We start from the raw sequence: 26586 nt of genomic DNA on the forward strand, positions 1-26586 counted from the left end.
AGTCCAAATGCCTAATAACAGAATGGCTAAGTAAATTAAGTGTAGCTAAGTAGTAGATAGCTATAGAAATGTTTTTTAAAAGAAAATGGACAAATTGGAACATAAAATATGTAAGGAGTGATAAACTGATTATATCAAATGTAAAGCTGATCATATCAAGTTATATATACTACAGTTCACAAAGAACAGAGTATTTGGAGGAAGGTTAATCTTTTATGGCATTGATAGCAAACCAGATATGAATAGACAGGCTAAAAATGGAGAGGGTTAGATTACTTGTTTCAGCAAATTTGAAAACCCCTGGCCTTAACAAATTTAAGTGGTTGTTTTTTCAACAGTGTTGCCATAGGACAGTGCTGCTTATGTAGTAGCCCTTTTCACCAGAATAAACCCATGGGATATATTTTAAGGAATATTAACTTACATTTAATTCCATTAATTATTAAGAAAAACATAACTTCAGATTGTCAAAAAGAAAAATGTATATATATTATATACATCTTTTTTTTTTTTTTTTTTTTTTTTTTTTTTGCTTTTTAGGGCTGCATCCGTGTCATATAGAGGTTCCCAGGCTAGGGGTCAAATCAGAGCTGTAGCTGCCAGGCTACACCACAGCCACAGCAATGCCAGATCCAAGCCCTGTCTGCGACCTACACCACAGCTCACACAACACCAGATCCTTAACCCACTGAGTGAAACCAGGGATTGAACCTGCATCCTCATGGATGCTAGTCAAATTCATTTCCACTGAGCCTCAATGGGAACTCCTAAAAATGTATATATTTTAAATGATTTTGACCTTAAATAAAATAAATGCATCCTAAATATCCTTAACATTTATGAATATCCAGACTGACAGAGACTTTTAATGGTGTGATGTCAATATAAGAGTTAGAATACTCAGTGCTTCTATATTTTTCATATTTTAAATTATTATATCTGACACTAAAACCACAAGTGTCTTCCCTTTTAAAAGAATTCCCTTTGATTTTGCCTTTCTAGGAAGTGGATTATGAAGAAATGAAGAGTCTGAACTTCAGCGTTATTGTCACTAACAAAGCAGCTTTTCACAAATCAGTTAAGAATAAATATAAGCCTACATCCATTCCCATCAGAGTCAAAGTGAAAAATGTGAAAGAAGGCATTTATTTTAAAAGCAGTACAGTCCGATTTCATGCCAGCGAGAGCATGGAAAAATCAAGCCAAAGCCAAATACTGGGAAAATTTCAAGCTTTTGATGAAGACACTGGACAAGTAGCCCGAGTAAAGTAAGAGATAATTATGTATATTATTTCCTCACTATAAATTCCTTTGCATGCCTATTTTCAAAAATCATAATGAAATTTGAACACTTCATTTCTTTGAACCCCGCCATTGTAACTCCCCAAAGGCCTGTAGATTAAATTCCCTAGAGTGGCACGGGTCACTCGAGGCAGAAAGGAATTTTCCCAGGACCCCTTCCCTCTACCACCTGAGTGAGGCTGGGTAGCTCACTCAAAACCATTCTGGATAGAGAAAGCTAAAAAGCAATCAAGAACAAGTTCAGAAAGAAACTTTTTAAAATCTGTCATATCTCCCAAAAGAGTATTAGAGGTAAGAAAATAGCAAATTAAATTCGCTGCACAAGGGCTGTACCTGTGGTATATGGAGGTTCCTAGGCTAGGGGTTAAATCAGAGCTATAGCTGCCCGGGCTACACCACAGCCACAGCAACGCAGGATCCGAGCCGTGTCTGAGACCTATACCACAGTTCACACACACCAGATCTTTAACCCAATGAGCGAGGCCATGGATTGAACCTGCAACCTCATGGTTCCTGGTCAGATTCATTTCCGCTGAGCCACAACTGGAGCTCCCCATCTACTTAATTTTAATTGTTGCTTTTATTAGGACTTAAGACTGTGTCAAAAGATTGCGTGTTCTACTTTGAAAAATAACGAACCATATTTCTTCTCAAAAGTATTTTATTCTTTAGGATACAGTGACAGAACTTTAGAATGAGAATGATCTTAAAGATTAATTCAGACTTACTATTTAACAGATAAGGAATAGTAGGCACAGCTAAGTTAAATAATCTCCAGTATTCATCTAATTTAGAAATGTTGATAAGGACAACAGAAGAATCACTCTTAACTTTGTCATAATTTACTTTTTACTGATTATTCATAAGCATCAATTGTTTATGGATATTTGCCATGTCGTAGAAAATTCCTTAAGTGAGATCACACAAAACATTCCATTGTGAAATGTGATTTTGCCATTATATCTTTGACTTTGTTACAAGTATAACGTGGGAATACATCGGCAGCCACTAAGTCCAAGCTTTAAAATTTCAGACATGAAATTTAGCAATGTCTATGAAAATCCAAATGTATCCTCATTTACTGGTAAAAATATTAAAAGGCAGAAGAATTTAGTTAAAGTGTGTAATAGGAATTTTTTAAATAGTCACTATAAATAAACATTGCTATATTCTAGTCACTCATATTTGTGTGCCTAAACAGCCACTTAATAGAAAATAAATTATTGATCTGATTGCTTGAACCAAATACTCATATGTTTGGTTTATATTTGTATTTGGATATATTTTAAATATATCAATGGTATTAAGTGACATACATTTTGGAAAACATACTGTGTTCTCTCTGTCTTCCCAAAGCTGTCTCTTTCCACACTAATTCTCCTTTGCTTTGAGGGAAGAGACCCAGAAATCACATTATCAGCCTTTTTTTCACTTTTAACCATTTCTAACTGTAAGAAACCTGTTGCTCCAAACAATGAACAATATCCCCCATATTTAAAGTACTTCCATTTAAAGCAGTCATTGATTTTAAAATATTGATAACATGCCAATAAACAGTGGAATGTGAGACTGCTTTTCTCCATGAGTTCTTGCTGCATAGCTAAGTTATCCTCCAAAGGTTAACTCGAAATTTAAGGGAGACTAGATTAGCTCTAAGACACTGAAGAGCAACTTGTAAACTTCCTGGGGGAGCAGGCAAGGAATGGTTGCCCCTTGTATATCTGTTCTGAGTACGGTTCAGAAATAAGGAAGGTTCCAAAGAAGTGTGATAAGCAGTAAAGAGAGGAGCTTTTAGGATAGTTTCAAGACATTTTAAAACTTTCCAAACAAATGCTTATAATGAGAACGTACACAATGAAGCAAAAATTAGGCTTAAAAGAGTTGTAAGTAGTCTCAGTTTATCCAGAGCTCAAAATTAATGTTGTGCCTGTTTTCTAACAGATATGCCAAGTTGGAAGATATAGACAATTGGATTTATGTGGACTCTGCCACATCTGAAATTAAACTTGTAAAAATTCCTGATTATGAATCCAGATATGTCCAAAATGGTACATACACTGTAAAGATTGTGGCTGTCACCGAAGGTAAGTTATTAAATAGGTTTCTTTTCCTTGGTTATATGTATTTAGATTTTATTTTCCAACTTTGGAGACCTCTATTTTGACCTTGTAGAAAGGTCAAATGGGTAAACCTTCACATTTCTACTTCTTTAGTGGATTCAAAGGCATGACTTGATCTGAATAGGAAAACATAGCTAAGATAGGCTATTAGTACCTTCTTCTTAACAGCTGGGAAAGAGAATTCAAACTATGTCCATTATGAGCAGTATAACCAGAGTATACTTTTTTTTTTCCTTATTTTTAAGAATATCCTAGAAAAACCATCACTGGCACTATTGTTATCATGGTCGAAGACGTCAATGACAATTGTCCCACACTGGTCGAGCCAGTGCAGATGATCTGTGATGACGCGAAGTATGTGAATGTGACGGCAGTGGACCTGGACGGACCCCAGAACAGCGCACCTTTCAGTTTCTCTATCATTGACAAACCAGCAGGAATGGCAGAAAGATGGAAAATAGTACACCAAGAAAGTAAGCAAAAGCACGGGGCTACATATTTGAATATTAAACATGATAGAAACCGAAAAGCTTTATAATATCGGGTTTTTTTTCTTTTCATGAATGATATTTCCAACACAGTGTTTTAAAGAAGTTTCTAGGGAGTTCCCTTCGTGGCTTAGTGGTTAACGAACCCGGCTAGCATCTATGAGGATTTGGGTTTGATCCCTGGCCCCACTCAGTGGGTTAGGGATCTGGTGTTGCCATGAGCAATGGTATAGGTCGAAGACACGGCTCAGATTCCACGTTGCTGTGGCTGTGGTGTAGCCTGGCAGATGTAGCTCTTATGGGACCCCTAGTCTGGGAACTTCCATATGCCACTAGTGCGGCCCTAAAAAGCAAAAAAAAGAAAAAAAAGAGTTTATAAAGTGAAGTTTTGAACCTCAGGTGTAGTGTTTTTGATCTGCCTAATAGCAGATACCCTATTTGGGGGGAGAGAAGGGAAATAGAAATCTTAATGTCTTAAAGTAGCTGGATATTCTCCAGATCGCTCTTGAAGTGGTTTGCCTCCAAAGCTGCGGAATACTCTGTCTTTCTAAATAAGCACAGCAATCATATGCCTTCTAAAAATCTTGATGTATGGTTTCGATGATTCCATTAAAAATAGCGTTTATGGAGCACGTACCATGTGCCAGGCACTCTGCAGGCTCGTCATATGCATTAGCACACTTACTCCTTACCCCGTGACATTATTCCCTGTTACAGCTGAGAAAGCTTTGGTGTAACTATAATTAAGTTTGTCCAAAGTCGCAAAGCTGGTATGTGATAGTCTGTACTGTACCAACTCCCCCCCACCCACGCCAGAGGAACAAAAGCATATATATCCGTATCTTAGGACATATCCCCTTGTTGACATGCTCTTTTGAGTTCCTTCAAGGTGGTTTCAAATGCAGAAAATCTATCCAGGAAACTCTTGTTTTAAACAGTTAGTAGTCTTTTCGGAAAAGTTTTCAGAAAAGTTTAAACTATAACACCCAAATGTTTCTTAACATATAAAGCTGTTTTTTTAAGCCTAGCAAATTTTACAGTCATTTTATTTTAAAAGGTTTTGTATCATGTTTGTTCCAATTTACAAATTAAAGACCTGTAACATTTCCAGCTATATTTATAAATTTAATATATTTGGTTTCCTTTTTAGGTATTTCAGTGATATGAATTAACAAAGAAAATTTTCTTCTGATGCCTATGCTCTAAAATTCCAATGAATATAACTTATATCAGACCTGAAATCCTCTTCAGTGGTCCAATACTGAACAAACCAGGAATATTTCAACCTAAAACCCTAAGTCTAAATTAGTAACATAATCACACATTTTGGAGTTACAAAGCTGCTGTATTAATAGGGCTAATTTTCTTAAAAATATTGCAAGTATATAAGTACAATAACATATACAAATGTTTTCTTTATCATACAAAAATATTAAAACTATGTATTTAATTTGCTTAAATATTTTTATACTTAATTCTGAATCTTCTTAGGATATAAACTTAAGTTCCCATTGTGGCTCTGCAATAACAAACCCAAGTAGTATCCGTGAGGACTCAGGTTCAATCCCTGGCCCCAATCAGTGGGTTAAGGATCCAGTGTTACCGTGAGCTTCGGCGTAGGTCACAGATGCAGCTCAGATCCTACATTGCTGTGGCTGTGGTTTAGGCTGGCAGCTGCAGCTCCTATTCCACCCCCAGCCTGGGAACCTCCATATGCCACAGGTGCAGCCTCAAAAAGACAATAAATAAATTAATTAATCTTGTTAGGATACACACTTGCAAAAGATAGTAAACCCCCCAGGTAACTCAGGTTGTCTCCCCTCTAAGGATGACAGTCACCATTCTGATTAATTAATTAATTAATTAAGATCAAGTTTTCAGTGAGCTGGAGATCACGACCTGGTTGGTCTCCTGGCTCACATTGTCTCATTCTGTACTCACAGAAGTCTGGGACTCTCCCCTAGGCCGACTGCTTGGTTGGAGTTCGCCTTTCTTTGACTAAGATATGTAAATGTGTTTGTATTGAACTTGCTGGAATGCTAAGACTTCCTTATTTTATCTAAGAAACACGTGATGTTTGGGAGATGCTAGTCTGGTCTAAGCACTTGACCTAATATTAACAACCCTAGAAGTTTAGTGCTGCTATTGTCGACAGTTTACAGAGGAGGAAACAAAGATGCAGAAAGTTTTATTAACATTCTCAAAGCCAAGGCTAGTTAAGAGCTGGAATTAGGATTTGAACCCAAGCAGTCTGGCTATAGAGTCTCCACTCTCTACCTTTATGTCCTGTTGCCTCTCCAGATACATAGTGGATTTTTTTCTTTCTTTTTTTTTTTTAAACAGCCACACCTGTAGCTTATGTAAGTTCTCAAAGCTATGGGTTAATGAAGCTCCAGCTACCGACCTCTATCACAGCCAGCACTAGGTCTAAACCGCATCTGTGACCTATGCTGCAGCTTGTGGCAACGCCAGATCCTTAACCCACCAAGCGAGGGTGGGGATCAAAGCCACATCCTTACAGACACTATGTCAGGTTCTTAACCCTCTGAGCCCACTGGATTTTCTATCTAAAAAGAAAGATGTTTGAATTTGATAGGCTCTTGAATTTTTTTCCTAGCCTTAGAAACATAAAACCCTTGGGGATATACGTACATGTTGGAGTGTTATAACAAGAAGTCACCAAGGTTATACTTTATGTATCTAGATAGTTTAAAGAGACAGGATTCTCCCACCTAGGCTTTTTTCTCCTTGGTTATATAATATGGTGATCGACCAACTATCATGATAAAAAATAGATCCTACCTATTTTTATTTGAGAAAATTTCAAAGTACAGAAAGTTCTAGGCTAATAAGGCAGACACTCTTATAACTACCGCCCAAAATTAAAAGCATCTTAACAATTTGTTGTTTATAGAGTTCCATCATGGCTCAGTAGTTAACAAATCTGACTAGCATCCATGAGGACGCAGGTTCCATCCCTGACCTTGCTCAGTGGGTTAAGGAGCCAGCGTTGCAGTGAGCTGTCGTGTAGGTTGCAGACACGGCTTGGATCCTTACTCATGTGAAAACTGGTCATTATTTTTATTCATGTTGAAAGAAAAATTTTTAAATCATCATCATCGGTTATGTTTTTAAAAAAGAAGATAAAAAAAAGGTCATTTGCACAACATTTTCTGTGTAGTATTTTTAGCAAAAATGTGTGACCTGAATCCAGTCATGAGAAGACAATTGAACAAATTCAAACTGTGGAGCATCCTTTAAAATAAGTGGCCTTCAAAAAGGTCAAGGTCTTGAAAGGCCAAGAGGAAGTTGGACTATGGTAGATTATTAATAGAGACAAGGATGACAGCTAAATGCAAGGCATAATTTTTGATTGGATGTAGGATCAAAAAAAAAAAAAACAGAGAGTAAGAGAGAGAACTCTAATAAAATAGGCATTTTCACTACAATTGGAAAGTTTGAATGTGTTTTATGTATTTGATAGTATTATATCAATAATAAATTTCTTGAGAGGGCTAAAGTCCCTTGGTCTTAGGAGGAATATGCTGAAGAATGTCATGAGACCTGCAGCTTACCTGGAAAATAGTTCAGGAGGAAAAAAGTGTGTTTGTAGAGAGAAAATGTTATAAAGTGTGGGCAATTCATGAAGAGTATATCAATATTCATCATAATCATCTTTCAAAGTTTTCTATAGATTTGAAATGTTTCAAAGTTTAAAATACTCAGTGTTGGGAACAAAAAGGTGTGTCCAAACCTGATCCTTTGCTATTTACCTTCATGTTTGGAGTGTCTGGCCAGAATTCATCAAGCATACAGTGTGAATTCAAAAGAGAAGTTATGGAAGAGTAAAACTTCCTTGGTAAATTAGTGGTTACCAGTGGGGAGGGGCAGGAATAGGGGTAGGGATTAAGAAGTACAATCTACGATGTATAAAATAAATGAGCTATAAGGATATATTATACAGCACAGGGCCTAAAGCCAATATTTTATAATAACTAGAAATGGAGTATAACCTTTAAAAAGTGTGAATCCCTGCAACTTATATAATATTATACATCAGCTATATCCCAATAATTTTTTCAAAAAGAATGTTTCTATGATTTAATCTTGTCCCTTCCTTGGTAATGACTCATTTTTATTTCTTTTATTTTCTTGTTCCTTGTAGGTACCAGTGTACTATTACAGCAAAACGAACAAAAGGCTGGGAGGAATCAAATTCGCTTCTCGATTTCAGATAGTCAGGGCTTCAGTTGCCCTGAAAAGCAGATCCTTGACCTCACGGTGTGTAAGTGTGTGGAAGGCAGAAGTTGTGCAGAAAGGCGATCTTGGTCTGACTCCTACGTTGGCCTGGGGCCTGCAGCAATTGCACTCATAATTTTGGCCCTTCTGCTCTTGCTACGTAAGTATTTAAAAGCTATGCTCTGTAAGTCAGAAAGAGAAAGACAAATACCATATGATATCACTTATATGTGGAATCTAAAATATGGCACAAATGAACTGATCTACAAAATAGAAACAGACTCACTGACATAGAGATTACCAAGCGGGAGAGTGGGAGGGACTGGGAGTTTGAGGTTAGTAGATGCCAACTATTACATTCAGAATGGATTAACAATGAGCTCCTACTGTATAGCACAAGGAACTATATCCAGTCTCTTGGGATAGACCATGAAGGACGATAATATAAGAAAAGGAGTGTATATTTATGTATGACTGGGTCACTCCACTGTGCAGCAGAAATTGATTTACACAATGTTGTAAATCAACTATACTTCAGTTTTTTTAAAAAAAAGAACACATAACTAAAAAAAGAAAAAAGCTACGCTTTAGCTCTTTTATTAATTTTAGTGCCTTTTTAGGTTTTTTTGGGGGGGTGGGTTTGGTTTTGTTTGGTTTTTAGTATTTTGTTCCTTATAGGAGTCATTGATTCCTTTAGTTTTTCTCTAATCACACTAGAATGCTGTTGAGGCTGAGTAAGGGAAACAACTGATCATTGATAAATTATCAAATTGTTGAGGCATTCTTCAAAATTTTGTTTTATAGAAATGAATCATTTCCTGATTTACATAACCCAAAGTTATTGTGCATGTTCTTCAACAATCTTTTTTTTTTTTTGTCTTTTTAGGGCCACACCAATGCCATATGGAGGTTCCCAGGCTAGGGGTCAAATCAGAGCTGTACCTGCTGGCCTACACCACACCCACAGCAACACGGGATCTTTAACCCACTGATCGAGGCTGGGGATCGAACCTGCATCCTCATGGATACTAGTCGGATTCATTTCTGCTGTGCCACGACAGGAACTCCCAACCTTTTAGTTTTTTAGTCTAAACCTTGTCAGCGTCCCTATTTTGATAGGGTCTGTGAGGGAGGGAGGGATGTCATCCGTTTTTCCAGGCCCAGGGCCTGGAGCAGTGCCTTGTGCAGAGAATGCTCTCAGAAAAGATTTGTGGCATGAATTTAGGTTATGGGTACAAGATTATTTTACACACTCATCTTATTCCCATCAATCCTTGCTTTGCACCTTCAGCTCATCAGAGCTTCACCTCCTCACCCTCTGCTTGGCTGCCCCCGCACCTGCAGCAACAGGACCCAGACCCTCTGAGCACTTGCATGCTTCCCAACAATGACAGCCAGTCCTACCCTCCTTGCATGCCCCCCAGTGACCTTGGGTTTCCTCTCATGGGGGAACAGAAGCCTGCAGCCTGGGGTCATGTGGAACCACTCCCTGGGGCAGAGGAATGCCTCCAAGGCAGCCTCAGCTATTTCAATGTCAGAAAAGGAGCTTGTCCCTGGTGGCCTAGCAGTTAAGAGTCAGCGTTGTCACTGCCCTGGCAAGGGTCCGATCCCTGGCCTGGGAACTTCCACATGCATTGGGTGCAGACCAAAAAAAAAGAAGCTTGTTGGAGTTCATGTGGTGGCTCAGTGGGTCAAGAACCTGACTGGTATCCATGAGGATGCGGGTTTGATCCCTGGCCTCTCTCAGTGGATTAAGGATCCAGCATTGCCTCAAGCTGCAGTGTAGGTCACAGATGTGGCTCAGATCCGGCATTGCTATGGCTGTGACATAGGCTGCACCTGCAGCTCCGATTTGACCCCTAGCCTGGGAACTTCCATATGCTGCAAGTGCAGCCCTAAAAAAGAAAAAAAAAAAAGGGCTTGTTAAAGCCATTAGTAGATATCCAATTGAATGCACAGCATTCAAAAGTTACCATCACCTCGATTTAATGGGTAAAAATACAGACATAATGGTAAATGACTTGACTTACTAAGTTTATAAGTAGGTAGATGATATCTTTTATCTGGAGATTCCTTGTGCTGCGTTCTCATCTCAGACTTCCTAGAGCCTAGTGTGGTACTTAGCACATGGCAGACACTTGATAAACATTTGTTGAATTACCCCTGGTTGATTTCAGTCTTTTCATTACGTACAGTAACTGTAGTTACGATTACATAAAAAGGATTCTGTGGAGTAGTCAGTTTACAATTGGAAGCTAATTTGGGGTGGACTTCTTGCAGATGTGGTTAATTCTCTACTGATCAAGCAACCAGTGTTTGTCCTGATATTAAATTCTCTACTTCCTCCTGGAGGTGGAATAAAATGGAAAGAGCTCGAAATTTTATCAAATTCTGAAATGTTCTATGTATCCTAAGGGTTTTAAATGTAGAGCCATTTTAGAAAATAGTACTTAGGTCATTTCTAGGTTACCTGGAACCTCAGTGAGTCATGCTGTCTGCCAAATTCTACTCTGGGGTAAAGTGGTGACGTATTATAGAAGTTCCAGTGTTCTAGAATATTTAACTAAAGTTTGTCTACTCTTAGGAACTTTTGATTTTTTTAACATATATATATGTATGTATTTTAGATGGTGAATTTTTTCACATTAAAAATCAAAGTGGTTTAGAAAAACAAAACTTTGAGCCATCATTTGGTTTTGATGGTTTGAATACTGTCGAATCCAGCCTTGGTGTCCCACTTGGCGACCACAGTCTTTGCAATGGACAAGGCCTCTGAGTCTGTAAGCCTCCTTCATGCTGCTTTTTGTCTTCGGTATAACTCACCCAAAACAAGCTTGGTGAAGTTGGATCAAGAGAAGAAGAAAAAAACAGAAGAATAGGGCTGTAAATAAGTGAAGTCTGAACTCCAGAAGCGATATCGCAAATTCCAAAATTTTACAACCTAAATTTAGAAATCTGTCCAGACTAACCTTCTTTGTACTCAACTTTGTTTCTCTGCAGTTGTGCCGCTGCTTCTGCTGACATGCCATTGCGGCGAGGGCGCCAAAGGCTTTACCCCTATCCCTGGTACGATAGAGATGTTGCATCCTTGGAACAACGAAGGGGCGCCCCCTGAAGACAAGGTCAGATAATCAGATATCAGTGCAGCATGTCTTCCTTTCTGCTTTTAAGGGGTCTTGGGGAGTGAGTCTAATATCTTAGGTCATGAGAGAGTAAAGCAGTCACTACAAATTTCATTCACATGCCTTCAATAATCACCAGGTTCGGACAACAGCATCTTTTGCGTTTGTTGCCAGGGTGGAGTTGAGGTGGTTGTGCCCCATTATGACAGATCCTGCATTACAGAGAATGTAGAAGGGTCAGGTAGTGACACCAGAAATGGCAAGCAGGTTAAAGAGAGCAAGAGTGTGCAGGGATTGAGGTAGAAGTGTTTGTCCCAATATTAAATGCTGTCTTTCACAGCCAATTGCTTCTCCATTTCCCTTGCATGTAACACACAGGTCCAGCAGAGGTGCATCCACAACCCCCGTGACAGGTGTAAAGTGTTGCAAAATTGCCCGTCCCATACCTACTTAATAGCCATCTCCCATCATCTCTCTATTGCATCTTCACCCGGTATCTCTCATCACCACCTGCTATGAGTGTCCTATCTAATAGGATATGATTTAGTGTCAAGTGTCAGAAAACTCAGAGTAACAGTGGCTTAAATATAAACACTGGTGCAGGACCAGCGTGATGCTTCCTCAACAACATGGCCCAGCATCTCCTTTCTCAGCTGTTCCTCCGTGGAGGAGATCCCCTCTCCTGCTCTCCTCTGGCTCCAGACACTAGCCTCCATCCCCACATTCCAGCCCGCAAATTGGAGAAAAGTGAAGAATCACTTCTTTTGTTTTTTTAGTTTTAACAGATTTTGTTTTATTGGCTATAAAACAATACATTGGCTACACAATATTACATAATGTAGTTAATAATTTTTCTCTTAATGGAAATTTAGATTGTTTTCCTATTGGAGAGTTTGTTTGGAGATTCTAGCGGGGGAGCACAGCTAGTCATGTGCCCTTGACCAAAGAACAGTCCTCTATTGGAGAAGGACCAGTAGATCAAGTGCACAGCTTTGGGAGGGATGCACATGGAGCTGTGAGGGAGGAAGGGGACACCCACCTAGCCAGTCAGATCAGCCACATCAACCCTGATGATCAGTGGGTGACAGATGTTGCAGCCAGAGCTCCCTCACATCCAAGAACCACCTTCTTTTTTTTAATGTTTTTATTATGGTTGATTTACAATGTTCTGTCGATTTCTGCTATACAGCAAAGTGACCCAGTCATACATATATATATATATATATATTCTTTTTTTCACATTATCCTCCATCGTGTTCCATCACGAGTGACTAGATGTAGTTCCCTGTGCTGCACAGCAGGGTCTCATTGCTTATCCAGTCCAAATGCAACATTTTGTATCTACTAACCCCAAACTCCCAGTCCATCCTACTCCTTTCCCTTCCCCCTTGGCAACCACAATTCTGTTCTCCATGCCCATGAGGTTTTTTTTTTTTTCTATAGGGTGGTTCATTTGTGCCATATATCAGATTCCAGGTATAAGTAATGTCATATGGTATTTGTCTTTCTTTTTCTGCAGAACCCTCCACCATTTCTCCTTGCAGTCACATTAACCAGAACTTAGAATGTTACACCTAGCATCAGCAGAGGCCTGAAAAGACAGTCTTTATTTGGGGAAGCCATGTTTCCAGCCAGAAAAACCAAATAAGGGTCCTATAACCATAAAAGAAGGCATCAAACTCCAGAGGAAAGTTGCAATGCCCTTGGTGCCCAGAGGGTAAATGAGCTGAGACAGTATTTAGTTTTCTGTTTTCTCCTTGGGTTACCTACTAATAAAACAAGAAGGTTCAGCAGAGATCTTCAGAAGACTCAAATAAATCAGCTATATTTTAATAAAAATTTTTTAAAAATTAAAATTAAAAAAGAAGACTCAAATTGAACAAACAAAACAAGTTGCCCTCATCTGCCTCATTTGTGGAGTTAGATAAATCCTTCCCGTTCTGTGCTCACTTAGCTCAGCTCCTCCCAGCTGTCCTGACCATCCATGACTCAACTCGATTTGCTCTCACAGGTGGTGGTCCCACTCCTGGGAGCGGATCACAGAGATGGTGTCGCAGCAGGCGGCGGAGTTGCAGGTATGATGAGCAAAGAGGCCACTGTGAAAGGAAGCAGCTCCGCCTCCTTTACCAAAGGGCAGCATGAGCTCTCTGAGATGGACAGCCGATGGGAGGAGCACAGAAGCCTTCTCTCCGGTGGGGCCACCCAGGTTACAGGGACCACAGGAGCTGTGGTGAGCACAGAAACCATGAGGACCACAAGAGCCACAGGGGCTTCCAGAGAAATGGCTGGAGCTCAAGCAGCTGCGGTGGCAGTGAACGAGGAATTCTTACGAACTTATTTCACTGAGGTAAGCATTGGTTTTTATGTATGGGGGGAAAACATATATATGTGAATGGGATATTATTCAGGTAATCACTGCCTTGGATCTAAGCAGGACTTAGTTCCTTTTTGAAAGAGAACGCTCACAGGCAGTGAAGAAGGAGAGATGGGACCATTGAATCAGTCAGCTCAGTTATGTAAAGAAAACAAAACGACCCCACAATCTTACTCCTCGCAGAGGCTTCTTTTCCATATTCTTTTTTTTGCCAGTTGGTGGTACAGCTCTGCTGTGCTCCGTGTGGCCCTCGTTCCAAGGTGCAGACCAAAAAGGCAGGCTGGGCCCGGGAAGCTCCTGTTCTTGGGGTGCAAGGAACAGCAGTACAGAACCCTCAAAGTGGTTGCCTTTTCCCACTCACATTTCATTGGCCAGAGCGAGTCACATGACCAAGCTGCTGCCAGTGAGGCAGAAAGTGCAATTTCCTGGGATGGATCATGATGAAAAGTACTATTATAAAAAAATAAAAATAAAAAAATAAAAAAAAAGAACAGGGGGAGTTCCCATTGTGGCACAAGGGAAACGAATCCGACAAGGAACCATGAGGTTGCAGGTTCGATCCCTGTCCTCGCTCAGTGGGTTAAGGATCCAGCATTGTCATGAGCTGTGGTGTAGGTTGCAGACGTGGCTCGGATCCAGAGTTGCTGTGGCTGTGGCGTAGGCCGGTGGCTACAGCTCCAATTCGACCCCTAGCCTGGGACTTCCATGTGCTACGGGTGCAGCCCTAAAAAGAAAAAAAGACCCCCAAAAAAGAGCATATATATATGACGAGTCACTTTGCTGTACAGCAGAAATTGGCACAACATTGTAAATCAACTATATTTTAACAGAAAATAAAAGATGCAATCTATTGCATCCACTTAAATTTTGTCCTCTGAAAGAGGGTACTCTTTCACTGCTGAGGTGGTTCACAAAAAATTAGGAGAGTTGCAGGAAAGATGAACAGGCTCAGTCAGGGAGCTCATGCCTAGAATCAAGAGTGAGGAGCCTTTATTGAGAGCAAGGCCACGCCTGGTGATGGGATTCCGAGCAGCCAGTTCGTTTCTGTGCCCTCCTCTCTGCACGACTGCTTTCCCACCTTCTGCTCCCTCCTACACTCCTTTCTTTCCTGCTGTCTGCCTGCCCCCAGGTATTAGCTGGTCCCTTTTCCGTCTCTCGGCCAGGCTCCATTCTGGTGCTGTTAGTTTTATTTCAATACATTTTTCCCTTTCTGCTCTAGTCCTGCACGAATCAGTCTTGCTGATGCATGTGTGCACAGCTTTTAATTTGAAAGTCATTTCAAACTCATCAGAAAATTTGCAAGAAGTTTCCAACTCCCATTATACTCTTTACCAGATTACCCAAATATTAACATTTTGCTACATTTGCTTTTTGCTTTCTCTCTTCTGTCTTACACGCACAGGCACATCCTCTTACGTCTCCACAGCACAGAGATTTAACAGAGACACATTCTGTATTCCAGTTTAACCAATTATCCCAATACTATCTTTCATAGTCATTGTCCTTCCTGTCTAGGACCCAGTTCAGGACACTCCTTTCCATTTAGTTGTCATGACACTTTCGTCTCCTTCCATCTGAAACTGTCTTCTCTACCTTTTTTTTTTCTCTTTTTTTTCTTTCCTTCTTCTTCTTTTTTTTTTTTTTTTGGTCTTTTTGGGGCCGCACCCATGCCATATCCAAGTTCCCAGGCTAGGGGTCGAATCAGAGCTACAGCTGCCAGCCTATGTCACAGCCACAGCAACTCGGGATTCGAGCTGTGGCTGTGACCTACACTATAGCTCGTGGCAATACCAGATCCTTAACCCACTGAGCAAGACCGGGAATCAAACCCTCATCTTCATGGATACTAGTTGGGTTTGTTACCGCTGAGCCACGACAGGAACTCCTCCTCTGCCTTTTCAATTTTCATGATGTTAATATTAGTTTAAGACTATAGGCCAGTCCTGGTGTAGGATGTCCTTAAATGTGTGTTTCCCTAATGGTTCCTTGTAACTAGACTTGAGGTTATGCCTTTGGGGCAGGAATCTAGAGGCTTGTTCTTAAATGCTGTGCGTCACTCATTGTACACTTGTTTTGTTTCCGGTTTAGAAAGTTGCCTCTTACACTGAGGAAGATGACATTCACATAGCCAAAGACTGCCTGCTGGTCTATTCTCAGGAAGAAACTGAATCTCTCCAGGGTTCCATTGGCTGTTGCAGTTTTATTGAAGGAGAGCTGGATGACCGCTTCTTAGATGACTTAGGATTGAAATTCAAGACTCTTGCTGAAGTTTGTTTGGGTCAAAAAATAGAGATGGATGCAGAAATGGAGCAGAGGCCAAAAGCTGTGAGAGAAACCAGTGGGCAGGCACCTTCCGGTTCACTTTATGAGCAAACCAGGGTTAATTCCGAGAATGCTTATTCCTCTGGTAGCAGCTTCCAAGTTCCCAAACCTTTGCCTGAAGTAAACACAGAGAAACTAACTCAGGAAATAATCACTGAAAAGTCTGTATCTTCCAGGCAGGGTCAAACAATAGCCGCACCACTTTCTGATCCATTGGCTTCTGGCAACATGATAGTGACAGAAACGTCCTATGCCACGGGCTCCACTCTGCCACCAAGCACTGTGATCCTGGGCCCCAACCAGTCTCAGGGCCTGATCGTGACAGAGCGGGTCTATGCCCCAGCTTCCTCCTTGCTAGATCAGCAGTACGCCAGTGAGGGTCACGTGGTGGTCACCGAGAGAGTGATCCAGCCTGATGGGGGCACATCTGGCCCTCTGGAAGGCCCTGGGCATCTCCCGGATGCCCACTATGTCATGGTGAGGGAGAGAGAGCGCTTCCTTACCCCCAGCTCCAGCCTGCAACCCCCGATGGCTGTGCCTAGTGTAGCCATAGGACAGAACATGACAGTGACAGAAAGAGTGCTAAGCCCCGCCTCCACTCTGCAGTCTAGCTACCAGATTCCCACTGAAACCTCTGTAACTACCAAAAAGACTGTGGTCTCTGGAACCAGAGTCCCAGGCCCTCTGCCCAACTTGGGCTTCGAGGAGCCTGGTCATTCTAATCATACCATAACCGCATCTTCCACCAAAGTCACCAAGCATAGCACCATCCAGCATGCTTACTCCTAATCAGCCGTCGGCCACACTCTGACCCAGAGTGTAGCTAGCAGCGTTGATTTCTGATTTCCTGTTTTCAAAGGACCTGGTTTTCATAACCCTCACAAACATTTAAAGCACATAATACCTTAGGCTTAAACTTCTTCTCAGTCACTAAAATGCAGAGAACCTTACTGTCTCCTCTCTAGGAGTGCAATTCAGAAATGCCCCAGGACTGGCTGAGGGCATGATGGTGATGCTGTGCCTTTGGTGCCTTTTAGTGACTTGTGGCCAAACCATATTCACAAAGCAAGTTAAATAGAGCAAATCTGGCTTCTGAGAATGTATCAAAGTACTGGAATTCCTCAGTGACTCAGTGGGTTAAGGATCCAGTGTTGTCACTGCCATGGCACAGGTTTGATCTCTGGCCCAGGAACTTCCACAGCCAAAAAAAAAAAAAAAAAGAATTTATCGACTGAATAGTTCATGAGCCATCCAGTAGAGCCACCCACAGCACTGAGTGGGCCGCTTTGCCTACCTCATTGTCATTTAACATTACTCTTCTAGCCCATACTTCCCTATACCTAGGAAATTATCAACAATTCATTTATCCAAAGATACATAACACAGTCCAAGTAACCAGTTCTGTTTGTTTGGTTTCCTTAAGCCAAGAGCCCCTTCAGTTCATGTAAGGTTAATTTAATTTAATTTAATTTTTTTTTTTTTTTTTTTTTTTGTCTTGTCTTTTTAGGGCCTCAACCACAGCATATAGAAGTTCCCAGGCTAGGGGCCAATCAGAGCTGTAGCCACTGGCCTACACCACAGCCACAGCAAAGTGGGATCCAAGCCGTGTCTGCGACTTACACCACAGCTCATGGAGACACTGGATCCTTAACCCACTGAGCGAGGCCAGGGATCGAACCCACAGCCTCATGGATGCTCATCTGGTTCATTAACCACTGAGCTACGATGGGAATTCCAGCAATTGAATTTTAGAACACTAACATGGTAAGAACACACATTGTGTGGTTCTGTGCATGTAACTGTGTGTGAGTGTATGTGTGTCCATACATGTGACTCTGAGCATGTGTGTGTGTGTGTGTGTGTGTGTGTGTGTGTGTTGTATGACCTTCAAAATAGCATTATACCTTCCCTTTGTCTCTCAATAATCATGAAAATATTAAGTACTTCAAATTCAGTGGAATAATCCAGGGCAAAACTCATAAATATAGTTTATTTTTTATAGTAATAATATACTATTTTTAAAAAAACCCTCAGGACACATTATCTTCTAATTTAGTACAGCTATATTAACTATGAACACTGTGGTTAAAAAACTGTGCCTATTCCCCTGCTATTTATCCTCAGTGCCGACTATGGGTGTGCCAAATCAATATTTGTAGAATTAAACTGAATTTCAGAAGCCATTCCCTTTTAACTAGAATTGAAAAAAAAATATTGAAAGACCCTGTAATTTTTATAATTATGAGTTTAAAATTATGATTTATCCCATGTCTCAAAAGTCATTGGCTAGCTGGTCATAGCTTACTCCCTGAGTATTAAATACTATATAACTAACCTGAATTTGAACAGCAGCTTGCCTTTCTTTTTGAAAAGGGATTCAGGTGTTTGACAATAAACAGAGGGAATTCTTATTGCCCCTTGAAGAAAGAATCCATTTCAGGTTTCAAAGTGCATATCAGTAGTAATTTATATATTCTCCACCACAAAATAATTTCCAGAAATTTGAAAGGCAGTAATTTAGTGAATGTTCAAGATATTTTGCTAGGAAAAATGAATCTCTAAAAATTCATTTTGTAGCACAGTTTTAAAAATATTGTTGACTTGAATTATGCATAAGCAAACAATGTATACTTTTTTTACTCACTGATTTGTATAAATAAAAGGCAGATATTTTTAGACACTGTTAAGTCTGTGGCCAAAATGGAGGTCATTGCTCTGTACTCTAAATTTTTTACTCTACTTAATGATTGTTGTTGCTTTTTTTTTTTTTTTTTTTTTTTGGCATAGACTTAGTAGTTATTTTTTGCCAAGTCTGCAACAGGAATAGCAATACTACATGAAAATGTGAATATGACCTACGTACTCCAAACAAAACTTGGGTCTTCAACGTCCTCCTCCGGCAGGCTGGAAAAACCTAACCTGTCTCCTGAATATAAAGTCATCACATTTTCTAAATGTTCTTTATACCAGAAAGGGTGACTTGTGTTAGTTTTTACATTTGTTCCTCGGGAGAAACATTGTATTTGTATGTGTTACCATCAAAATATTTAAATAAAAAGGTGACCTTTTGAGCAGTGCTTTGCCCAGATTTTTTATTGCCCCATCCTATTTTACAAGGAATGTTGCTGGTGGTCAAGGAGGAAACAACCTTCTGAAGGTAGGTGTTTGTTGGACTTCGGTATTTTAATTAGAACTGCCTGCATCCAGCTCAGCCAGCCTCCGCAGAAGAACGCATTTTCCTTCCAAAGTGGGGTAGAATGCAAGAAGGCCCTGTTACGTTTTCGTTCCAGACTAGTAATGAACAGTTCTTAAATATACATATGTCCCAGAATGAAAAACTATCTGTTCTCTGAAATGCAGATTTAACGGGACACTGTGTGGCTCTTTGCCAAGTCTGGCAACATTTTTCTAGGGAAATTTGCCCGCAGAGTAACAGTGGAAGAACGTGTGGATGTAGCTGAAGGAGGCTGGCACATCTGACCCCAAGAGATGGGATCATTCAACCATTGCTGAGAGGCTGTTTTAGTTGATTGTTACAGTTTACAAGGGAAAAAGATCAGAATCTCTGCCTAGTGTCACATTAATAAATCTTTCACAACATGGGTATGTCTAGAGGTTCTCTAAGAAAAGTCAGAAAGAGAAAGGCAAAGACCACACAAAATCACTTATATGAGGAATCTAAAATATGGCACAAATGAACCTATCTACAGAATAGAAACAGACTCACAGACATAGAGTGGTTGCCAAGGGGGAGGGGGAGGGAGTGGGTTGGACTAGGAGTTAGTAGATGCAAACTATTACATTTACATAAATAAGCTATGAGGTCCTACTATACAGCATAGGGAACGATATCCAGTCTCTTGGGATAGACCATGATGGAGGATAATGTGAGAAAAAGAATGGATATGTATGTATGACTGGGTCATTTTGCTGTACAGCAGAAATTGACACAACATTGTAAATGAACTATACTTTAATAATAAAAAAGTTTGAAGACATCCTAAGGCATGAAGACTGTTCTACTTCTGTGACCCCAATGCTCCCACCCCACATGGTACATGAGAGCAAGTCTTGATTAACATCATGAATCACTTCAGATCACATTCTAATCACTGCAACATCAAAATTTATGCTATAAGATGTTGCTTATCAAGGATCACCCAGAAATGAGGTGTTTCAGCTAACAACTGTCAGATGATCAAATCTTACCTCTGTAATAGCCCAGAATTTCACTGTTAGTTTAGTTCAGATCCTCAATATCATTATTGATGTTTTGTCTACTTTTTCCATTAATTGCTGAGAGAGGAATGTTCAACTGATTGTGGTTTAATTCGCTCTCTGTTTGCTTCTTGTATTTTGAAACTTGTTATTCCTGCTTGTTAGGTCCAAATACATTTAGCAATATTGTGTCTTTCCAAAGAATTGACCCTTTTATCCTGCAATGTCTGTCTCTGGTTATATTCTTAGTCTTGAAATCTGCTTCGCTTATGATTAATGTCACCAAGCCAGCCCTCTTATGTTTACTGTTCGCATGGTTATATCTTTTTGATGCTTTTATTCGCAACCTGTCTGTGCTTTTATAGTGTATGTTTCTCATAAATATCAGTTAGGCCTTGGTTTCTTACCCATTTTAACAATTTCTGACTTTAAATGGAAAGTTTTAATCTATTTACAGCAGCTATTCATAGGGATGAGTTTAAATCTACCATCTTGGTATTTGTTTTCTCTTGGTCCAATCTCTTTTTATTTCTCTGCTCTTTCTTTTCTGCCTTCCTTTGTGTGTTTGCCTGTTCTAGAATTCCGCTTGTAGCTCTTCCACTGATTTTTTTTTTAGGTCCATGGCATATGGAGGTTCCCAGGCTAAAGGCTGAATCAGAGCTGTAGCTGCTGGCCTACACCACAGCCACAGCAAGACAGGATCCAAGCCACGTCTGTGACCTACACCACAGCTTATGGCAGTGCTGGATCATTAACCCACCGAGTGAGGCCTGGGATCCTCATGGATGCTAGTCTGATTCGTTTCCACTGAGCCACGATGGGAACTCCTCTTCCACTGACTTTTTACAATACTTCCTCATGTTTATTTTTTTCACTGATTGCTCTTGCGGAACTCTAATTAAAAACAAAATCTTCTGGAATCCCCACTGTTGCACAGTGATTTAGGAATCCTACTACAGTAGCTTGGGTTATTGCAGAGGTTCAGGTTTGATCCCTGGCCCAGTGCAGTGGGTTAAGGATCCAGTGTTGCTGCAGCTGTGGTGAAGGTCATAGCTGCAGCTCGGATTCAGTCCCTAGTCTGGGAACTTCCATATGCCATGGGTGCAGCCATTAAAAAAAAAAAAAAAAAAAAAAAAAATCCTGCCAACCTAGAGAAACTCTCACAAAAGTACAAGAGAAAGAGAACAGATTTATTATTGAATAAGCTTTAAGCCAGAACATGATGTGTATCACAGGCAACCCAAAAAGAAATTGCAAAGAGAGAAATAAATCTCATCTCTTTAAGTAGCAAGTCAGACACAACCAATTACATGCCTGTTGACAAGAGAAACAACAACTTGTCCACAAACAGGACTTGTCAGCATGGCTTTCTTACATGACTCATCTTAAATTCACCTGGTAATTGACGTGGCCATTGTGTTTGTTGATTGCTTTATCCAAAGAAATAAAATTTCTAGTATCTACAACAGGTGGCTAGTGAAAGATTTGGAGCTAGCCACTCATGGAAAGGGGGAGCTACAAGTGCTTTCTTCTTTGAGCTTGAAAGAGATGGTTCCTATGTCCTTAAGACGTCCTTAAGACATCCCTGCTTGTAAAGCTGGCAAAAGACGCATTTAGTTTTAAAAAGATGGATACACCATCTGAAAGGGATAGAGAAAGAATTAACAGTTACAAGTTTTCCAAAGTAGAGGAAGGGATAAAGGGAGGGAAAGTTTCTCTTTTTGCGCCAGGAAAAATTCTGTTTTTTTCTCTTTTTTAAGATTTCAACTTGCCCTTGAGATTCTAGGGCTACATTCTATGCGGTGAGCAGCCATCAACTGAAAAGCACAAACAGACCGTCTCTATCATTGTGGAAAGTTTGTTTTATATTTGTTTGTTTGGTTGGTTGGTTGGTTTTACAGCATAGCTCTAGAAATTACAGTATGCATCTTTAATTTCTTGTAGTTTACCTTCAAATATTCTACTACTCCACAATGTACATAAACCTTGGACTTTCTTTGTGGATCTTGCTGTGTCACTGACCTTGATACGCCCCGTTGGCTCTCATGCATTATTGGCGTGAGTATTCTGAAACTCTATCAAGCCCATTTGTGAGTGGAAATAGACGAGCTACAGAGGCTCCACCAATCCATGAGCCAAGTTGAGAAAATGAGATGAGGGGTGATGTGTACCTCTTACAAATCCAGATAGCCGTGGGCCGAAGATTCCCCATGTCCCCTTCATGTCACTCTCTGCCCTTTCTCACTGGCTCTAATCTATGGCTGCTTCCCCAGACATCCTTGTCATCTGGCCTTGACTTGGCCACTGGGAGGCATTGGCTGAGGTTGCAAGAAAGAGAGAAATAAAGTCAGGGCATTTCCTCCCGTCTCCTTCTTCCAGCACTTTCTAGGCATCTCGCTCCACACAGCAACACCATTTCTGAGTTGAGAACCCACTCTTCCTCCCTCTGCACCTGGAGGCCTGTGGGTGTTGACTGTCCCCTCCTCAAACATTGCCCAACTTGGGATCCTAGACCATCCTATTCGGATTCTCCCATCTGCCTCACCTTTTGCATTCGATCCATTAAACCTTCCTCACTTTCATCTGCTTCCCTGGGGACACTCACTGACATTCAGCTGCTAAACAATGGCTCATGTTTAAAGTCATAAAAACCCCCTTTAAAAAATTCTGTTGGGAGTTCCCATCGTGGCTTATTGGCAATAAATCTGACTAGAATCCATGAGGATGCAAGTCCAATCCCTGGCCTCGCTCAGTGGGTTAAGGATCCAGCGTTGCTGTGTGCAGGTTGGATCCCACATTGCTGTGGCTATGGTGTAGGCTGGCAGCTGCAGCTCTGATTCCACCCTTAGCCTGAGAAACTCCATATGCCACGAGCATGGCCATAAAAAGCAAAAAAAAAAAAAAAAAAAAAAAAAAAAAATTAAAAATAAAATAAAAAATTCTGTTGTGTTAGTCTGCTTGGGTTGCCATGACAAAGCTCTCAGACTGGGGGTTTAAACAACAGACCTTTATTTTTTCATACATCTAGAGGCCAGAAGCCTGATGTCAAGGTGTCAGCAGGGTTGGTTTCTTCCCAGGCCTCCTTCCTTGGCTTGTCAACGGCCCTCTTCTCCCTTATCTTCACCTGCCTCTCCCTCTGTATGTGTCTACATCCATATTTCCCCTTCTTATAAGGATGCCAGTCATGGTGAATTAGGGCCCAGCCCCATGACCTTATTTTAACTTAACTACCTCTGTAAAGACTTTAGCTCCAGTGGTTCCCATCAGGGCTCAGTGGTTAACGAACCCAACTAGTATCCATGAGGATGTGGGTTCAATCCCTTGCCTCACCCGGTGGGTTAAGGATCCAGTGTTGCCCTGAGCTGTGGTGTAGGATGCTGCTCCGATCCCATGTTGCTGTGGCTGTGGTGTAGGCCAGCAGCTATAGCTCTGATTCAACCCCTAGCCTGGGAATCTCCATATGTTGTGCATGCGGCCCTGAAAAAAAGGCAAAAGCAAAAAAACACTTTAGTTCCAAATATTGTCACCTTCCAAGGTAATAGGAGTTGGGATTTCAACAGATGAACTTTGAGGGAACAGAACTCAGCCCGTAACACCTAGTAAACAAACAGACTTGGCTTGAAAATCTGTACTATTTTTTCCCATGAAAGTCATGCATTTCCTCAAACAACTCTTTGGTGAATAATTAACACAAATTGCTGGAAACCGTAACACAATGTAAACCTGAGTTGAAAGTAGCCTGAATGAAGAGACTGCAGAGTCGCTATGGAGCCTTTAGCCACAACCAGAGGCAATAACACCAAAGCATGTATGTGGTTGTACAATTTCCAAAGGAAGGGTCTAAGATCATCGATGGCAGCCAACACCCCAGCTAGGTGGCCTTGGATGCAGGCTTCACACAGCTTTTCTGTTTCCTCAGAGGCTCTGCAACCCGAACTCCACAAACAACTCTTCCACTAAGCGAGGGGAAGACTGATCATTCTTGCCTGTGGAACTAATTCTAAGGAGTGTATTTTTGTTTTTGTTTTTGTTTTGCTTTTTAGGGCCACACCCCCCGGCATATGGAAGTTCCCAGGCTAGGGGCCCAATTGGAGCTGTAGCCGCTGGCCTACACCACAGCCACAGCAACTCAGGATCCGAGCCACATCTTCGACCTACACCACAGCTCATGGCAACACCAGAGACTTAACCCAATGGGTGAAGCCAGGGATCGAACCCGAAACCTGATGCTTCCTAGTCGGACTCGTTTCCACTGAGCCACGCGACGGGAACGTAAGGAGTGTTTTTTGCTTACTTGCTTCTGAGGCTTTTGTACTTAGCTCAGTGGCCTTTCCTGCTTTCTTTTGTAGTCTAAATTTAGGTCCATGCAAATTATTTCCTTCTTCCCTTCTAGTTTTAAAAAATATTTATATAAAGACCTTAACGTATGGTGATCTGCTTCTTCGTTATGACTTCTATTGTGATGTCTGCGAGATAATTCATTTCAAAACCACTTCATTGTAAGATGTGTGATAAACATGTGTACATGTTAATTCTAATTTGTTTCCTGGGAGTGGTTGGTGTTTGAAGAATTCTTTTTTTTTTTTCTTTTCTTCTCTTTTTGGGGCCATACCTGTGGCATATAGAAGTTCCTGAGCTAGGGGTTGAATGGAAGCTACAGCTGCCAGCCTACACCACAGCCACAGCAATGCTAGATCCGAGCTGCATCTGTGACCTACACCGCAGGATACTTAACCCACTGAGCAAGGCCAGGGATTGAACCCACAGCCTCATGGATACTAGTCAGGTTCTTAACCCACTGAGCCACAAAAAGAACGTCAGTGTTTGAAGATTTTTAATCAGAAATGCCCACTCGGATTACTTAGCCCTTCAAATGTCATTTCCAAAATCCACACTGGAAGATTTGCTCATTAGCATGAGGGACAGATGTAATGGTTAAATGGTCAAACGAGTGGTTTTGAGACTGGTGATTGTTTAGGCACTGGGTGTACCGTTCCCATCCAACAGGAAGGTCCATGAACGTGGCATGAGAATAAGGCAACCCCGCCGGTCCCATAGTTCCTGCAGCACCAGAACCTCACCTGTGCCATGTGCTTCTACTCCCAGGAGATTCCTGCCGGCTGACGGACCACAATACTGGCTCGTCCTGGCATCTGAACATGATGGTGCCTGCCTCAGAATGGACCTTGCATCGACTGCTGGTCAGAAGTGACTCGGGCTGAGAGCAGAAAGGCCCTGAGCTACAAAATCATGTTGAATGACTTTCTGGACCTGCCTGTTAATAAATATTTGTACATTTTGTAGACTTGGTTTAATATTTGCTTGTTTTGTCATAAACCACTGGTATAGCCTCCCCCCCCCATATCTCTAACTAGCAGAAATGATCAATATTTAATTTTTTTTAAGTTGTCATTTGCTAGCCAGAATGTCTACTGAATTTATCGTTTTCTGGAAGATGTCCTGGCTAGGTTCAACTCCTTCTTTCTTTCACTCCCATTTCCACATTTTTAAAGTGTTACTAAAATATTTTCTTGCATTATACATACTTCGTTGGAGGGGAGGGGAAGGCAAAATACAGATAAAAGATGAAAAAACAAACTATTTTCTATATTTCTCTAATTGCTTTGTGTGTGTAAATCTTGTTTCTTATCCCCATCCTCATCAGGAGTTGAGGTCACTGAAAACAGGAATGGGCCTCTTTGGTCTGTATCCTCTCGTGATACACTCAAACAAGACAATTGAAAATTTGGAAAATCCAACAAAATATTCATATTGATTTCCTAAACCTATGTGTGATCAATGATGTCAGTGTCTCACCTGTCTGTCCTTCATTTAATTTGCAACCACTAAAGTGCAGCATCACAAACCCACTTTTGTCCTCAACAGAATTTTTTTTTTTTTAGGGCCACACACTTGGCACATGGAGGTTCCCAGGCTCGGGGTCCAATTGGAGCTATAGCTGCCAACCTACGCCACAGCCAAAGCAATGCCAGATCCAAGCTGCCTTTTCAACCTACCCACAGCTCACGGCAACACCAGAGCCTTAACCCACTGAGTCAGGCCAGGGATCGAACCCGAAACCTCATGGTTCCTAGTTGGATTCATTTCCACAGTGCCACGACGGAAACTCCAAATTTTTTTTTTTTTTAATCTTATGGCTGCACCCAGGCATATGGAAGTTCCCCAGGCCGGGAATTGAACCTGCACCTCCACAGTGGCTAGGAGCTAGTGTAGTCAGATCCTTAACCCACTGCGTCATGGCAGGACCTCCATCATCAGAAAGTCATAATCAGTGAATTCTGAGAAGGGCCTGAAGGGTTCTGAGAGAAAGAGAACTAGGGAGGTTTTAGTGCATAATGGGAACTACTTTTAATGACTCAACATTTCTTCTGTTTATTTCA

At 41.0% G+C, this 26586-nt stretch overlaps 1 protein-coding gene across 1 annotated transcript in view; it reads left to right on the forward strand.

Moving 5' to 3' along the window:
• Positions 1-18458, forward strand: part of DSG2 (desmoglein 2) — a 53541-nt gene extending 35083 nt beyond the window's left edge. The window contains exons 9-15 of the mRNA XM_003356392.4: positions 1003-1268; positions 3244-3386; positions 3668-3895; positions 8076-8309; positions 11150-11271; positions 13283-13618; positions 15734-18458. Coding sequence (XP_003356440.1) covers positions 1003-1268; positions 3244-3386; positions 3668-3895; positions 8076-8309; positions 11150-11271; positions 13283-13618; positions 15734-16756 — 2352 coding nt within the window. The 3' untranslated portion in view covers positions 16757-18458. The remainder of the gene's footprint in view (positions 1-1002; positions 1269-3243; positions 3387-3667; positions 3896-8075; positions 8310-11149; positions 11272-13282; positions 13619-15733) is intronic.

The sequence above is a fragment of the Sus scrofa genome, chromosome 6 (genome assembly GCF_000003025.6).
Source record: "Sus scrofa isolate TJ Tabasco breed Duroc chromosome 6, Sscrofa11.1, whole genome shotgun sequence".
Taxonomy (NCBI): Eukaryota; Metazoa; Chordata; class Mammalia; order Artiodactyla; family Suidae; genus Sus; species Sus scrofa.